General features: G+C 63.2%; 1 protein-coding gene across 1 annotated transcript in view; it reads left to right on the forward strand.

The window, feature by feature from the left end:
* TP73 (tumor protein p73) overlaps positions 1–18008 on the forward strand; it is a 69686-nt gene that overhangs the window by 40509 nt on the left and 11169 nt on the right. Inside the window, exon 4 of the mRNA XM_060013271.1 lies at positions 8719–8967. Within this exon, the coding sequence (XP_059869254.1) occupies positions 8719–8967 (249 nt within the window). The remainder of the gene's footprint in view (positions 1–8718; positions 8968–18008) is intronic.

Raw genomic sequence — 18008 nt, forward strand, 5'->3', positions numbered from 1 at the left:
CAGGGGTTAAGAATCCGCCTGCCAATGCAGGGGACACGGGTTCGAGCCCTGGTCTGGGAAGATCCCACATGCCGCGGAGCGACTAAGCCCGTGCGCCACAACTACTGAGGCCGTGAGCCACAACTACTGAGCCCATGTGCCACAACTACTGAACCCCGTGCACCTGGAGCCCGTGCTCTGCAACAAGAGAAGCCACCGCAATGAGAAGCCCGTGCACCGCAACGAAGAGCATCCCCCGCTTGCTGCAACTAGAGAAAAGCCCACGTGCAGCAACAAGGACCCAACGCAGCCAAAAAAACCCAAAACCCAAACCAAAAAAATAACTTCTCCAACCCTTTCATAAGAAAGGGATAAAAAGACCCAACCCTTTATGGAATAAAAAAGGTCCAAATTTCATCTATTAAAAAAAAAAATACATGACCCTCCTGGAAGGAGCAGGGACACAGGTGCAGTCCCGGAAAGTGCCCCCCAGGGACACTCCTGGCTTCTCTAGAATCCGGCAGTTCAGCCCCAACCCAGCCCCACGGGCAAACCAGCGGCAGCATGGGCGCCCTGGGACCCAGGGGGCAAGCGTTCTGCTGCTCGGCCACTGTCTCCAGGTCTCGCGGCCTCCTCTCGAGAACAGAGTAGGCAGTGGCCAAGCCATGCAGCTGGGCCACTTGGAAAAGCCAGGGCTGGAACAGGCCAATGGTGGCTGGGTGCCCTGGGATGGGCGGGGACCCCAGCACTCCCTGGAGGCAGGACCAGAGCTCTGTCTCACAGGGCGAAACTTCATCCCTGCCTGACAGGGAGGGGTCAGCTCTTTGTCAGACTGTCCCCCTCCACCCTGCCCTCTGCCAGAAGGGGGCCCATTTTAAAGAGCCAGAGGCAGGTCCTCTCCCCTCACCGCCCACTGCCAGCTAGCTTGGCTCCTGTGGGGACAGGAGCTCCTGGTTAGCAAGCGTTCCGTGCCACTTCCCTCTCCAAGATTCACCTCACACGCTGGCTGTCCTCAAGGCTCCGATTAGGTCTGCAGTCGTGCCGTGGCGCACACTTTGGGCACCACGGACTGAACGGCTGGACAGCTGCCCGTGTGAGCTGCAGGTGTCCTGGACACTCAGCAGGTTCTCAATGCAGAAATAGGAGCTGGAATAGGAGGAAGGTGTCGGGATGGGTTGTACACTCTGGTGGAGAGATATTAGCTTAGCAGAAGCCTCTCACCTCTGAGCTCGGGGCTTCCGTGCTGAGGAGAGGTTTCTCTCTCCCGACCCTGCTCCCTGGACGGTGGGGATTCTGTAATTACGTGTCCCATCTTGGGTCCCTGTTCACGCTGGCTGCCAGTCTGCCCTTGCCGCCGGGCAGCCTCCTTTGCGCTTTCGAGTTGTCCTGTCGTTTCTGTCCCTTGCTGAGTCCCTCCTGATCCTTTCTGGGCGTGGAGGGAAGGGTACACTATGACCTACTGGATCATTCTCTGCTGAACTGAAGTAGCACTGGGGGGGGGGCATGAGCCCAAGCTGCCGGAAAAGGTCAAACCTCCCAGGGGGCCCCCCCACCCCGAGATGGGCCCTCAGATCCCTGGGCGGGCGCCCCGAGTCATGGTCTTCTGACCACACCTTGAAAGAACATTAAAAGCGTGAAACCTCCGTTTCTGCCGGAAATGCAGAAGAATGCAAGATGAGTGAGCTGGCCGTCCCATGGCTTAGGAAAGAAGGAGCCAGAACCAGTGTTTCTGCGACAGCCATGCATGTGGCAGCTCCCAGGACCGTGGCCATCCATGCCCACCTGGGGGCAGGTAGGGGGAGAGGGAGCCGGTAGGAACGACAGCAGACACGTCTACGCATTCCGGGTGTCGGGCGCCATTCTCGGCTTCTCAGTGTATTAACTGCTGGGCCCTCACAGACGCCGTTGGTAAGAGGTGGGCACGGATGCAAACCCACAGGGGTGTGCATCATCATGTTACTGAACCCAGAGAAGCAGCAGAGGAAGTCCTTGAACACCAGAACAGGTGGAGAGAGCCTGGGTGGCTTCAGGGAGGAGGTGATCCTTGAGAGGTGGTATCGGGAGTAGGTGACTAGCACGAGAAAAGGCCCTGTGTGTGGACCTGCAGTGTCGAAAGGAGGCCAGAAACTGGGGCTTCCTGGGAGCTGTTATCACTGCCCAAAGGCGAGCGAGTCCTGTCTTTCGAATCTTTGTGTCCTTGCGGCCGGGACGGACAGATGCTTCCTGAGCCAGTGTTTGAGCTCCGCATTCCCCAGTTGCCCCCGCTTGGCCTGGCTTCGAGTCCCCTCCACTGGGTGAGGCAGCCTGAAACCGTAAGCCCCTGGGGACATAACCAGAGTCGTTTTAAACTTTACTGACAAGTTTTTCTGTTGCCACGTTCACCAAAAAGATAAGTTTTACTCCAGAGAGCACGTGTGGCGCCTCAGTGTAAATCTGTGCTGGGTCCCCTGACTGCGCGTCGCAGCCCGTCTGCACGGTCCTCGTCTAATCTTAGCGTCCTGGAGCCTTGCTGAAGGTGGTCGTGGATGCAGGGAGGCTAGAGATCAGGAGGGAATGGGGACACAGACTGTCAAAGACAGTTTATTTCCCAGGTACATCCCCCCAAATCATTTGAGATGGTTTACAAATTCTACATAGATAATCATAAAATGGGATACTTCTAAACCCACAAAATCCAGCTCACAACGAAAGGGTCGACCTGGTGAAGCGGGAAGAGCCCAGGCCCTGGAGAAGGCTGGCTGGGACGGCCATCTGTGGGGGTCAGAGGAGGGTGCCGGGGAGCCGCCTCCCTGCCCTCACGGGGAGCTGGCCAGCCCCCGTGCACTGGCAGGGGTGCCGGTTGGCGCAGTGTGGTCACTGCCACGGGGTCTCCTGGAAGGGCTGCCATGGGCTGGAGCTGCCTTGGGCCGCAGAGTGCGCCCAGCACAGGAGTGGGTACAGTGGGCCTGTGTGATTCGGGGGGCCTACTTGGGAGTTCCAGGGTCTGGTTCATTCAGCCCGGAGTTTCTGAGCGTCCAGTCTGGGGCTAACCTGTGTGCGGGAAGGCCCGCAGCAGATCTGCAGGGACTGGGCAAGAGGCCCCTGAGGCTGGGGGCTGGGGACATGGTGGCGGGGCTGGGGTTGGGCGGGACCTGGGCCCCGGGGCAGCCCCCTTTGGACCTCTCTCCGCAGCTCCTCGGGAAGCCTCCTCCTTTCCCTGGGACTCCGGAGGCTTTGGCAGCGGCCGAGCGGGATGTCCGTTCAGGGGCGGGGACCCCCTCAGCCCCGCCCCATTCAGCCTCCTCCCTCTGCAGATGGGTGGCCACACTTGAGGTCTAAGCCCGGCGCCCCATCTCTGCGCGTGTTCTGGGCCCTGCGTGAGAGCACACGTGTGCACATGGCCCCCCAGAGGGGCCCAAGGTGCGCCCTCGCCTGACATGGAGCAAAAATAGGCCATGCTGGATTCCTGCCTGAGAGACGCTGACCCCAGGAGCAAGCCTGGCTGCCCTGCGGAGGCTGGGACGTAAACCCAGGCACACGGTGTGGGTTTGCAGACGGCCCGGCCCGTACCGGGAGGGCAGTCTGACCCCCCTCCCCCGGCCCAGCATCTGGCTCTAAGTTGACAGAGAGCCTCAGAACAGTTTGTGGAGCAAATGGATGGACCGCCTTGGAGGGGCTGGAGAGAGGGGCCCCCAGGGCACCGTCCTGCTCCGCCGGAGGCACTGAGATCTGAGAGGGAAGCCCGAGACCCCCTCCCAGAACTCCAGCCCAGCGTACTGGGCGTAGGGGCCTCCGAGGCTCAGAGGCAGGCCTGGCGCTTCCGGGGATGCTGGGGAGAGGCCACCCGCTGGCTCCCGACTCCCGCTCGCTCGCGGCCCTCCTTGGGTCGGGCCCAGGAGCCCTGCGCGCGCATGTAGGCACATGTGGGCCGCCGCGGGCCAGGCGTGCCCCAATCAGCCCACTCTCTTGGGAGTTCTTATTGAAAGCCAAACAAACCAAAAACGCCCTGGTCTTGCCTGAGTTCCTCCCTGTTGCCAAGCGGGTCTCGTCTCAGCTTCCGGGGGCCTCTGGTTCTGGAGAACCCCTACCCCTGCCGGCTTGGGTGCAGCCGCCTTGGGCACGACACTGGCCTCCCCTGGGGTCCAGACTCCCCTGTTTAGCAGCTGGGTCTGTGTGGGGGTGGCCCCAGCAAAGCTCCCTGCCTGGCGGGGGAGGAAACGCAAAGTTCCCTGTGGGTAGGGAAGGAAGGGCCTTTCGAGGTGAGGATGCAACACTTCCTAATCTGCGCTCAAAGCCTCAGGGAAACCAGGGGGACCGACGTCTCTGCTGTCTCGCTGTCTCTCCGTCTCTCCGGGTGTGGGCAGGGGTGTCCCTGGGGAAGCAGGACGGAGGGAAGGAGCGGCACTGGCGGTCTGCCCCGACAGCATCCGCCCAGCACAAGGCTAGTGTCATCAGGCTCCCGCAGAGAAGGGGGGCTCCCCAGGCCCCCAGACCACAGGAGGCCCCTGAGCCTGACACCTTGGAGAGCTGGAGCGAGAGGAGAGGAGATGAGACCCTCGCTGGACGAGGGATGCAGCGGTCCCACATCCCATTAGGACTCCTTGTGGCGGCCGGCGGCCCGCTGGAAGCCTCCAGGCTCCCTCTTGCTTTGTGGCTGCTGGGCGTGGAGATCCTATCAGCCCTGCTCCTTTTGGTTCAATGACTAATTCCCTGGCACTCGCCTCAGATCTGTAAAGAATGTGGACAAGTTAAAATCTGAACACGGTTGTCGTCGTGGGGCTGCCTCCCCCTTCCCCTGAACACGGTTGTCGTCGTGGGGTTGCCTCCCCCTTCCCCTGAACTGGGAGGCAGGGGCAGTTTGCTCTGCTGCCCTGGACCGTGCTCCTGTTGGGGATGGAGCCGGGGGAACAGACATGAAACCCCAGGCTGGGCTGTCCTTGCTAGGGATGTGGAAGGCTCCCTGCAGCCCTTGGTGGAGCGAAAGGGAAGACCCTCCAGAGGGGTCGTGCTCATCACCTAGAAGAGAAAGGAGATCTCTGGGGGTTGGGTTGGCAGGCTGGGACCCCTCCCCCCAGGACCCACCAGGTTCTCAGCCTCCTGCAAGTGGGAGAAGCAGGCTCACATCCCGTCCTCATTCCTGGGCATTTGTATGGTGGGGTGGGGGGCATCCTGCTGCCCCACGCATCTATCTATCCATCCATACCTCCCTCCCTCCATCCAGCCATTCATCCCTCCCTCCCCCTCCCTCTCTCTCTCCCCGCTCCCTCCCTCCCTCCATCCAGCCATTCATCCCTCCCTCCCCCTCCCTCTCTCTCTCCCCGCTCCCTCCCTCCCTCCCTCCATCCATTCATCCACCCATCCATCCATCATCCACCCGTCTATCCATCCATTCGTCCATCCCTCCATCCCCCCTCCATCCCTCCATCCCTCCATCCCTGTGCCCACTTGCTCTCTCATTCAGCAACCCTCCTGCGTAACCACTCTGTAATGAGAAGTGCGCTAAAACCCCGAAGGACGTGCTAATAATTAATAATAATAAAAGCAATAACAATAGTTACAGTTGCGAGTCCCTCACTGGCCACTGATGGAGGACCCTGTCCAGTGCCGGCCATCCAGTAGAAGTGGGACGCAAGCCACACGTGTAACGTTGCATTTTCTTGTAGCCACATTAAAAATGGTGAAAAGAAACACTGAAAATAATTCAAGAATTTATTTTGCTTTTCCCAAACTATGCTCATTTCAGCAAGTGATCAATATGAAATTGTGAATGAGATATTTTATTCTATTCTTTCCACTGGCACTAAGTCCTTGGAGTCTGTGCCCTTATGTCCACAGCACAGCTCAGTTCACACTGGCCACGTTTTCTGTGCCCGTGCAGGGGTACGTTGATGACCCGTGGGACAAGGTCTGTCCTTGTCGGGTCTGAAGTCCAGTGGGGAGGCGTAAGTGGGGGGGACGCAGAGCAGTGCCGTCCTGGAGCAAGGGGGTGTGAAAGCACGTGGGGCCCCCACCCGGGCCCTCTGGAGGCGTTGGCTGTCACTCCCCTCACGCCCACAATGGCCCGGGCCAGGAGAGGTGAGGCTTGGCCGGGTCCCTCAGTTGTTTTTATTGAGTTATAATTTGCATACCACACAATTCACCGACTTAAAGTATACAATTCAGTATTTTTAAAATATATTCACAAAACAGACTCACAGACTTCGAGAACAGACTTAGAGTTGCCAAGGTGGGGAGTGCAGGGTAGGGAAGGGTTGGGAGTTTGGGATTAGCAGATGCAAACTATTATTTACAGGGTGGACAAAAAACAAAGTCCTCCTGTAGAGCGCAGGGAACTATATTCAATATCCTGTGATAAACCATCATGGAAAAGAACATGAAAAAGACCGTGCATGTGTGTGTATAACTGAATCGCTTTGCTGTACAGCGGATGCTACCACAGCATTAACTCAACTCTACTCCAGTTAAAACAATTCACAGGTATATGGACCCATCACCACAGTCCATTTGAGAGCGTTTTCATGGCCTCAGAAGGGACCCCTGCACCTTAGCTGTCACCCCGAAGCCCCACCCCAGCCCTGGCCGCCCCCATCTGCGTCTGTCCCTGTGGGTTTGCCATCCCTGGACTTTCATGTAAAGGGAACCGTATGGCGTGTGAGTTTTCGTGTGGGCGCCTTCGTGTGGCGTGTTTTTGCATCTCCTCCGGGCTGTAGCATCAGTAGCTTGTTTCTTCCTGATGCTGGAGGAATAACATTCCGTGGCACGGACTCGGCATCTGTTTCTCCACCTGCAAGGCAGGCGAGGCAGTGGGCACTGAGCCTCCTTCGTCTTCCAGGCGAAGCCTCAGGAAGTTAGGAAGGCCTTTGAGGGGACCGCCGACCAGGGAAGGTGGCCTTAGTGGGGCGGGGAAGTGGGGTCTGCCCGGCAGGGGGCGCCCATCCCACTGGTGTTGGGGCCCTAGGTTTACAGGGTGGGGGGAATGGCCCTGGAGGTTCAAATAGAAAAGCCTGAGAGCCACCCAAGGGATCTGTCAGGTGGCAGTTTCGGCCGGGGCCTTGTGCCAACCCCCTGACGGCGTTGCCCAGTCTGGCTGTCCCCAGCGGGGAGGGCATGGGGTCGGGCCTGACGGCTGGTCCGCACTGGGTGGCAGCGGGCCGTCAGGGCTGGAGCATCTGAGGGAGGCACGGTGGGGGCAGGAGGAACGGGGCTGGGCGGGCGGGAAGCGGCTTTGGTAAGACTCAGCCGCCTGTCGTCCATCACCCGTCACCTCCCTCCCCCTCGGTCGTCCCCTGTGCTGAGCTTCCTCCAGGCTGGGCAGACCTCAGGAGAGGGTTTCCCTCCCCAGGTCGGGAGGGGGCCCGGGGGGCTCTGCGATGTGGACACGGGTGTGCCTCCGGGGTGCCGAGCTGCAGGGGCCTCTGGGTTATGGAGCCCAGCCCTCCTGACGTGCAAGAGGGAGCTGAGCACTGGGGTCGCCCCACGGCCGGGGTTCTCCCCACCATCCAAGGAACTTGAGGGGACAGAGTGCTTGCCTCGCAGAAGTGGGTGCAGAGCAAAGGGGCCCCTCGCCCGCTGTCCGGTCTGCCTCTCCCCTCCACCCCTCTAGGGGGACTCCAGGCCCTCTGCCCGCCAGATGCAAGTCCCCCCAGTTCACGGACCCCCGGCGTTGCCATCCCCACACCAAGCCTCAGTGTCCGCATCTGCACATCGGGGGCAGTAGCGCCCGCCCTCCCTCCGAGCCTGGCTGGCACAGAGAGGAGCTGTTTAAACATTTGCGGTTAGAGCAGGTCTGGCCCGTGTCAGCTACTGTGTCGCCCTCCTGTTGGAAGCCTCCTGATTGCCAAGGTGGGTCTTCCCTGCCAGCCCTCCAGGGGAGACCTGCTCTGCCCCGGATTCAAGACGCGGAAGCGTGGGCCGGCGCCCGCCCCCTCCCTTCCTCGCCGGGGCCTCCCTTAAGCTCCTGACAAGGGCTGCTGGTCCGGACCCCACAGGGGGTGACCAGGGGACACGCCCACACCACGAGGCTAGGAGCTCCTGTTCCTTCTGTGTGTGGCCCCGGAGGGGGCTAGGCTGCCAGTGCCCTGGGGTGGGCAGAGGGTGTGGACCAGGCAGAGCTGCTAGCGGGGGGAACTGGGGGTCGTTCAGGTGCGGGGGATGAAGGTAGCCTGTCGTCGTACAGAGGCCCTTCGCAGGTGGCCTCAGCCACCGTCCTTCAGCCCCCAGCTCTGCCCCACCACCTACGGGGCTGGACCGAGGGGCCACATCTGGCCTCCCAAAGCCTCTTGGGCAGACAGCCCCTGCACCGGAGCCTGGGGTGTGCCCACACTGCGCGCGGGGGCCGCCCTCTGCCCTGCTCCCAGGGGTGGGGTCTCCCCAGCTTGAGCTGTAACGGTGACAGTAGGAGGCGTGGCTCCCTGGGCCGGGTGCTGCCCCTGGGGAGTGCAGCCGGGCACCCAGGGTGTCAGTCGGGGCTGGGAGCCGCCCCCCCGCAGGCCGGTCCCCTCCAGGTGTGCTCGGCGGAGCCCCAGGAGCCCAGGCACTGGGAGGCTGATGGAGAGGGGAGGGCGAGGTGAATATGTCAGTTTATCCCAACACAAGTAGTGACCTGTCAGGTGGGCCCCCCCCACCCCCCGAGGAAATATTTGGGATGACTGAGCTGCTGGCCCTTTAAGGCTCCTGTAACAGGACACCTCCCGGACGGGATGGCTTCCACTCTCCAGCCTGACTGTGTGTCTCCCCCTTCCCTCCTCCCCTTCCTGCCAGTCCCAGTTCCATTTGCTGAGCAGCACCATGGACCAGATGAGCAGCCGCGCGGCCCCGGGCAGCCCCTACGCCCCGGAGCACGCCGCTAGCGCTAACGTGCCCACCCACTCGCCCTACGCGCAGCCTAGCTCCACCTTCGACACCATGTCGCCCGCGCCTGTCATCCCCTCCAACACCGACTACCCCGGCCCGCACCACTTCGAGGTGACCTTCCAGCAGTCGAGCACAGCCAAGTCGGCCACCTGGACGGTGAGTGGCGCCCGGCTCCGGCGGTCCCCTGAGGGGCGCACGGTGGGGAGGGTTGCCCGCGACCTTGGCACCCAGGGATGGCACCGTGCACATCCGTGTCCGCTCAGGGCTCCCACCCGGCCGGGAGGCGGGTCTCGGGGCCGGACAGTCTGGGCGTGCCCGCCCCTCGGACGGCCGCGTGGCCAGAGTGGGCCAGCCTCCCACAGGGCCCCAGAGGAGATGGACATGCCCCTCCCCCTGGCGAAGACAGAGGCAGACTCTTCTCACGAGGACTGTCTGGCCGGCATCCCTGAGCTCAGTGGGGGCTCTGGCTTGAATCCTGTCCTGGGTGGGCAGCAGGCTCACAGCTCTGACACCTGGAGCTGTCTGAGGCTGGCGCCGGGGCCCACGGAGGCCACCTCCTCCAGGCAGTGCAGGGCTGGCCAGAAGTGTCTGTTGTAGGCGGGTTTCGGCTTTGCCCACTCCCTCTCTGGGCTGTCATCTCCAAGCATGGGTGTCAGGGATGGAGCCGCAGTGCCGCGGACCCCAGGTCCTGCCACCGTGCCCTTGGGAACAATCTGACCCCCCTGTCGAGATGGTCGAGATTTTGCCAAGCTTGTAACATCCCCCACACCCACGGCTGCTCCCCGAGAGCTGTGATCTGCTGTTGCCCTCTCTGAGGTTGTGTAAACCCTTGAAACTGCCTGCAGCCACGAGGTAGAATCTACTATTGTCCCATGTCAGAGTCCAGGACGCCGAGGCACAGGGAGGGGACGTGGCCCGCTCAGGGTTATGCAGGTGGTAAGTGGGGGCACTGGCATGGGAACCTGGTGGCTGGCTCCTGCGGCTGTGCTCCCAACCACCGAACTGCACTGTCCATACTGCGGCTGGGAGAGGAAGGTGCTGCCTGATGTCCCCGCTAGGGCAGAGTAAAGGGTTAGGGACACCAAGACCCCCGGATACACTGCCGGCTTGCCTCGGAGCCTAAGGCATTGGGCAGGAAAGGGTGCGCCAAGGACCCTCCAGGTCTGCCCGCCCCCAGGAGGGGAGAGTGAGCCTGGCTCTGGCAGTCCTGGCCGTGGGGCCACATCCCCTCCTCTGGGAACAGCAGCTCCGTGCTCACACCGGGCCCCTGGGAAAGGACCCTGGAGCAAAGGAGTCCATTGCAGGGTGGATGCACTCCCTCCTGCCCCCGAGGGAGTGCTGAGCTGGTGACACCGAGGTCCTGCCGCTTTGAGAACCGGTTCCCACTGCCCCCACTGCCTGCTGGCCAGGCTGTGGCTCTCCCGCACTCCTGGGGTGGCCAGAGGTGGGGCGGGGAGGCAGGCAGCCTGGACGGCCCCCTGCAGCTACCTCTGGTTCTTGCCTGAGCCATGGGCTCCCGCAGCTGCCGACCCATTGCTGAGTCAAGGCTCAGACTGACTCCAGGGCTTCCAGTGGCCGAGAGGGGCATCTGCTCCCGTCAGTGCCCAGATGTCCTCATCTGGGAATCTTCACTCCATCTCCATTGGTGGAGGTGATAAGGCTTAACCGGGATGGGCTTAGCGCAGTCGGCGCCGGCATCTTCATTATTTCCTTGGATGATGGGGGTGGGGGTGGGCTGCCATGGAGCCTGGTCCTCCTGGACAAGGTTGTTTAGCCAAAGCTGCACCTGCAGGAGCTTCTTTATTGCCTGTGGGGTCCTGCTCCCCACACCCCTGCTTTGAGGTCTGGCCCTCGAGGCATCCCTACACTTGCACGTCTCTAGTGACAGGAGGCTCACTACTGCCCCTATTCCACATTCTGACTTTTGCTCCCTAAGCCCTTTCTCTCCGTTCTAAGGGGGAGGGTCCCGGTCCCTCCTTCACTGACGTTCTGTCATCAGGGCCTGAGTTGCTGGCCCCGTAGGAGTCCTGGTAGGCAGCTTGGGCGGGGGGGGGGGGGTCCTGGCTCCCTTCCTGTCCATTGTTTGAGGATGCTGATGGGGTCTGTAGCATCTGGGGGGCTTTGAGCACCTGGGATGGTCTGAGCTGGTCCTCAGGGAGGGACGGGAGCCGCCCCCTCCTGGTTGCCTCCACCACCCCCTGCCAGGTGTGTGGCCTCAGGGCTGGAGGGGCTCATGGCTTGGTCACAGTTGTGCTGGCCGTAAGTGGCCCCGTGGGGTGGCCTGTTGTCCAGGACAGAGGCAGCCCAGCGGCTGCACCAGAGGGCAGGGGAAGGCTCATTTGTCTGAGCAGCTGTGTCTCCAACCCCAGCCTTGCTTCCCCCGGTGCCCGAGCAGTGGACACCTCCCTCCCAGCCTGGGCACCTCCACCTGCACCCCCGCTGAGGGCTCGCGGAGCGGAGCTGAGGAGGAGGGTGCAGCTGCTTGTGCCCAGACGCCCTCCCCAGCCCTTCTCCATGCGGGGGTGGAGGTGGGACAAACATCCGTAATGAGATTCATGGCGCCTCGGCTCTGGGGGCAGACCCCACCCCTGCAGGCTCCCTGCCTTGCCCGGGCGGGGTGGGGGACAGGCGGCCGGCTCACGGGGACCCCTGGGCATCCCGCCTGCTTGCAGCTCTGGGGGCCTGGCTGTGCGGGCGCTGCCCAGACTTGCCGCCCGGCTTGCCCTCCGGGCCTCCGCGCCGTGCCGTGCGCGGCCCCGCTACGCCAGCCGGCTGGTAACTGATAGATAATTCGTATTTTTCTCAAGTGCAGTTCCAAACTGACTGCTGCCTTCTCTCCTCTTCCTGCTCAGGAAACACACTCTCAGCGGCCCCCACGTGGCCACAGCTGTTTATGGGTCTTTGGCTTCTGCTCGGCCAAGGCCTCCTGGGAGTCCCCCCAGCGCCGGGCGCTTCATCTGCTTTGACCTGTGTCCCTTGACTTCAGCTCTCACGCCTGCATTCTTTGGGGGCAGAGGGGCCCGGAGCCCTCAGCTCACAGGCGTGTGTGCACGTATGCGTGCACGCAACACTCGTACATGCATGCACAAACACGAACACGTGTGCAGACATGCACACACAGGCAGACGTGCAGACACATGTGCAGACATGCACACACGCAGACACTGTACACGTGTACTTGCGCACACAGGCCCGCAGGCCCCTCCTGGTCGCTGCCCAGGGTTCTGACAGCCCCTCCCCTCCCACAGGAGTCAGGAGGAGGCGGGTAGCAGGTAACTGAGCCGCCGGAGGGACCTGTAGCCAGGAGCGGGGGCAGGATGAGACGGCACTGTGGCCGGCGGGGTCGCGGTGTCACAGGGGTTCGGTAACGCCCCGCCAGCGGTCGCTGTTTCCGAGCGTCCTGGCCGAGGCTTGTTCTTTCGGGGCCGTCTGGGCTTTGGAGAGAGACAGACGCCGTGAGAGATCACAGCTGTGAGCAAGGGCCCGGGACCCCGGGCACTGATGTTCTTTGGGCCAGTGGACGGGTGGAGCCCGGACAGGGATGGCAGTGCCGGGTGCCTGGGTCCTGTTGCACACCCTCCCCGGGACATGGCGGGTTGGCCTCTGGGCCCTGATGGCCACTCCCATCCCCGGGGCCCCCGTGGGTTGGCAGTGTGGGGCCTGCTCCCAGCCTGAGCCTCTCCAGGGAAGGGGCTGTCCTTGATGTTCTGGAGGTTTGGGGAGGGGCTCCAAGGTCAGCAGGCAGGCGCGGTGTGGTTGGAGCCCTGGCCCAGCTGGGCATCTGTGGGCACTGCTGATGGCCCTCAGGGAAGGCTGCCATGAGGCGAGATTGCGCGGGTACGCACGGGTGCGCACGGGTGCGAGGGCACACAGCTTGTCCCTGGGGGCCTCCAGCCAGCCCCCAAGCCTGAACACAGCCCTCTGAGTGACCTCCAGCTGCCCCCGCATCCGACGGGGTGTGTGTCCATCCGTCTGTCCTGGGGGCGAGCTGGCCCATGTGATGTGAATGCCCTCCCGTCCCACCCCTGCCCCAGAAACACGTGGGAGGGGGCCTGGGAAACGCAAAGGCTCTACGAGGGCTTCCTGGGTAGAATGTGGCTGAGTCAATGCTAATGGATTCGGGAGAAAACTTTCCAGCCCCTCGGAGGTTTGCAAGTAGGAGAATAATAGTGGAGGTGTCCCAACATGATCGTGGTATCAATTGCGTTATCCTAAAAGTTTATGGAATGCATGAGTGGAATTAATACCTTTTACTGGCACCAGAAGCAATTATATGTATTTGAAGCTGAGGGAAGAGTCCTAACAGTGTTCATTGTAGAGGTGAACCACCGAGTATTCAGGCGAAACTGGGGAGAATCTTCAGCAAACGCTTGCCCTGTGCGGAGCTCCGCGGGGGGTGCGCTCCCTGCGGCTGGTCCTGGGGGGTCAATGCCCCGGCTCACGGCCCAAGGTGGGGGTCCCCTCAAGCAGCGGGGGAGCCCTGCGCCTGGAGGTCACAGAACTCAGCCCGGAGGGCCCTGAAAGGGGCCCCGAGTCCCTGCCGCCAAGGGGTCCCAGGGCAGCCCCCCCCCAGCTCTGAGGTTCTTGCAGGGGAGGCGCGGGGAGGCCCAGGGACAGGGCTCCAGCTCCCAGGTGCGGGGCTGTGGGCAGGGCATGACGCAATAGACGTTTTACCAAGAGTCCTCTCTTGTCTGGGGCTTGTTTCCAAATTGGACGCAGCTCTGTGGATTCTAGGGTGTCTGGCTGGTGCGCAGACAGAGCCCTTGCAGGGCCCCTGCGTGGGTAGCCCGCCCGAGCCCCCGGTACATGTTGTAGGCTCTCATGTCCTCCTCACTTTACGGATAAGGAAACTGAGGCTCGGGAGGGCAGGTCCCTGCTCAAGGTCGCCCGTCAGCAAAGGGTGGAGCGGGGGTCTGAGCCCCGGCAGCCTGACCCCTGGCTTTCATCACGCAGCTTGTGGGGGGCGCAGCCTGTGCCCCTCTGTGGAGCGCGTCAAAGGAGCAGCCTCCTCTCGGCTCCGAGGGGTGGGTCCAGGGACCCCCCCAGGACCCAGTGGTGAGGGGGGCTGACCCCTAAGAGGTCCAGGGCCTGCCCTGGTGGGGATCAGCTGGCCCAGCAAGCCTGCGACTACTGTGTGTCAGTGAGTGAGTGACAGCTGCCACTGGGCGGGGAGAGTCTGCCCAGTTTGCCTTCGCAGCCTTATTTTAACTGACTGATGAAAATTCCTTTATACGTATTCCTCTATTATACAGAACACTTTATCATTACAACGCTCCAGGGCTGACCAGGCTCAGAGGTAAACGTAGCAACAGGCCGGGAGGACCTGGGACCCCCCCCACCTTCCTCTTCTCGCACCTGAACCTGGCCCCTGTTCCCGCCCCACCTTTCCCTATCTAGCTGGGAAAGTGAGGCCCGAAGGGGAGCTCTCGCCCCAGCTTCTCCTAGAGCCGCTGCTGCAGCCAGGGGGTCCTGAGTGCCCTGGACCTTGGCCCTGGGGGAGCGGGTTGGAGCTTGGCTTCCGAGCTGGGTGCGTCCCTGTGGTTGGTTGCCAGGGAAATCTGCTTTGGGGTTTTCTCAGATCCCAACCTTGGAAGCCAAGCTCAAGCTCATGGATCCCAGGCCCTGAAATCCCACCCGCCACGATCGGGACTGTGAGTGTGCTGCAGCTCATTCTAGGGCAGGAAGGTCCCCGTGAGAGGTGCCCAGGGTTCGGTGAAGTGAGCAGTCAGAGGCTGTTGGGGGAAACACGCAGTGGCCTGGAGGCAGGCTCCCCCAGGATCGCAGACCTGCCCAGGGCGAGGCGCCCCCTTCCTCCGTGGGTCCCCGTGTCGTGAGGGGGCAGCCAGTGCCTCCAGGGCCTCGGAGAGGATGCACCAGGGTGGTGCTGATGTGATGGGAGCCGCCATGTGCTGTGGGGCCAGATGTGTAGAAGCCACAGCGCTCCCTGCCCCAGATGCTTCGCCGGATACTTACAGGTTCCAGTGAAAACCTCGATGGCAGCCAACGGTACTGAACGCTGAAAAGTGACCACCCCGCGTGTCCAGGGCATGCAGGTCCCCGGGGGCTCCTCTCCTGCTGGCCGGGAGTGGAGCTGATTTAGTGAAGAGAGGCACTCACTGCTTCCTGGCTGGAGGGCGTGGCTTTGCCTGTGGTCCTGAACTGGGGACTTACCTGCAGCTGCCGTGGCAGGAAGGTCAGAGACAGGAGGGCCCATCCTCAGGGCTCCCGTCGGGGCTGACACGATGGCCCTCCGGAGAGGCCACCTTGAGTATCTGCTACAGCTGCGGCCACAGCCTGACCTCCCCTCCCGCCATCCCCCCTGCCTCCTGCTGCTGGTCCAGCCCCAGGCCATCTGGAAGCTGCAGGGTGCTGGGGGGAAGGAATTGCCCACACTGGACAGTGGTCATGTCCAGCATGGTGGGCCCAAAGGCAGAGGCTCCTGGACTGTCCCGTGAGCGGAAGGTGCCCACTGACCCTTGCAGTCACCGTGCTCACAAGGCCAGGCCGGCTCAAACGGCTGCAAGTGGGATGGGGTGAGCATAGTGGGGACCTCCTTCCCCTGGCCGTCAAGGGGGCCCTCCCGGGGCTGGGCAGAGCTGGGCTGGTGGGCAGCCTCCCCACGCCACCCCGTGCCGGGCAGTTCTGAGGCCCGGCCCACAGCCCTGCTGGCTGGGCTCTTGCCAGAGTGCTCTCTCTGTGAGGCCAGCGGGAGGATGCCGCCTGCCGCAGGGACACCGGGCACAGGGGCCAGCGGGGGGATGCCGCCTGCAGCAGGGACGCCGGGCACAGGGGCCACGTCTGGACCTGGCTGAGGCTCTCTCTGTGAGGCAAGCGGGGGGACGCCCCCTGCAGCAGGGACGCTGGGCACAGGGGCCAGCGGGGGGATGCCGCCTGCAGCAGGGACGCCGGGCACAGGGGCCAGCTGGGGGACGCCCCCTGCCGCAGGGACGCCGGGCACAGGGGCCAGCTGGGGGACGCCCCGTGCCGCAGGGACGCCGGGCACAGGGGCCAGCTGGGGGACGCCCCCTGCCGCAGGGACGCCGGGCACAGGGGCCATGTCTGGACCTGGCTGAGGCTCTCTCTGTGAGGCCAGTGGGGGGATGCCGCCTGCAGCAGGGACGCCGGGCACAGGGGCCAGCTGGGGGACGCCCCCTGCCGCAGGGACGCCGGGCACAGGGGCCAGCTGGGGGACGCCCCCTGCCGCAGGGACGCCGGGCACAGGGGCCACGTCTGGACCTGGCTGAGGCTCTCTCTGTGAGGCCAGTGGGGGGACGCCGCCTGCCGCAGGGACGCCGGGCACAGGGGCCAGCGGGGGGATGCCGCCTGCCGCAGGGACGCCGGGCACAGGGGCCAGCTGGGGGACGCCCCCTGCCGCAGGGACGCCGGGCACAGGGGCCAGCTGGGGGACGCCCCCTGCCGCAGGGACGCCGGGCACAGGGGCCACGTCTGGACCTGGCTGAGGCTCTCTCTGTGAGGCCAGTGGGGGGACGCCGCCTGCCGCAGGGACGCCGGGCACAGGGGCCAGCGGGGGGATGCCGCCTGCCGCAGGGACGCCGGGCACAGGGGCCAGCGGGGGGACGCCCCCTGCAGCAGGGACGCCGGGCACAGGGGCCACGTCTGGACCTGGCTGAGGCTCTCTCTGTGAGGCCAGTGGGGGGACGCCGCCTGCCGCAGGGACGCCGGGCACAGGGGCCAGCGGGGGGATGCCGCCTGCCGCAGGGACGCCGGGCACAGGGGCCACGTGTGGACCTGGCTGGCTGAGTGTGCTGCTTGGGCCGTCGACGCTCTTTGTGCCCTGGGGGTGGGAGGGGTGGCCGCTGGCAGGAGTTCTGGGGCTCCCTGCAAGCCCGGCCTGTCCCGAGGGCTCAGAACATGTACTGCTCACCCCCTCCTCAGGGTCTGGGGGTGGCTAGATGTTGGGCCTGGGTTACGGAACAAGGACCAGAGGGAGGCCCAGGCTCACCTCACCCTGCCCGTGAGGGTGTCGCTGAAGCGAAAGGAAGGGCCGGGCCCTGGGAAGGAGCTTCCGGCTGGGGCCAGAGTGTGAGTGATAACAATGGGACCCCCTGTGTGCAAGACCCCCTCCCCCACTGCTCATGGGGGGCCAGTGGATCGACAAGGCCCTTTGGAGTCGGGACTGAGACTCATCCCACGGCATCTTGACAGAAAAGGGGGGGGCCGGAGCAGCCTCCTTTATCTGCTGGCCAGGCACCGGCTGTGGCCCCCCTCTGGAGCCAGGGGGCCCCCGGAGCCTCCAACCACCAGGCCCGCAGCCAGGTGGACCCTCACTGCCTTCTGAGTGTGGGTGCTCTGAAGTAGGCTTGGGGTGATGGTCACGCCCCAGGCCGGTCACCTCCCTGACACCTGTCAGAGCCCCCCATGCTTCTGGCCACTCTCTGCTGAGTGAAGACACAAGGGCTTTTCTACGGTGAGTGAGGGTCTGTGGCCTTGGGGAGGTCCTCAAAGGGTCTGTAACCCAAGAGAGGAGAGAAATGTGGGTGTGAGCGCCCGCACACGCACACACACACGCACGCACACACGCACGCGCGGATAGCAGATAAAAGTGGTCCATGAAAAAATCAGTAAAATAAAGCCCCACCGCAGGCCCCGTCTTCCAGAATCTGTCGTAACAGATTCACCCGAGCTGGTTAACGGTATTTGCGGTTTGCAAGATGCTACACGTCCCTGGAAAATGACAGACAAGTTATTATCACCTCTCCACTCTCCTTCTGCCCAGACCTGCCCGTGCCGGGCACCCAGCTGCAGGGGAGCAGGCGCGAGGAAATTAACAGCCACCACGCCGCGCCCGCCACCCTCTGCCCACCACCCCCTGCACCAGCCCTGCCAGGCCCGAGGCTCCCAGCCAGGCTGGGCCGGGCCTATTGTGGACTGGGGGGGTGGGGTGGATCGGAGGAGAGGAACCGGGTGGAGGCAGGATGGGCACACACCAGCGTCTGGGCAAACCATTTCCTGCAAACACGAAGGAACTCACGCATCCCCGAACAGGCAAGTCCTGACGGCTCTGTGTCAACCGCCGAAGATAAATAAGATTTTATCAGCTCGGAATCTGTTGAAACACATCCATCTAGCGGTTCTAGGGAAGGAGAGGCAGGAGGGAGGGAAGGAGAGGCAGGAGGGAGGGAGGGCGAGAAGAAGCATCGCCCGTGACCTTTTTTACAAAACAGATGAGGACCCAG

This window comes from Delphinus delphis, chromosome 1 (genome assembly GCF_949987515.2).
Source record: "Delphinus delphis chromosome 1, mDelDel1.2, whole genome shotgun sequence".
NCBI classification, from domain to species: Eukaryota; Metazoa; Chordata; class Mammalia; order Artiodactyla; family Delphinidae; genus Delphinus; species Delphinus delphis.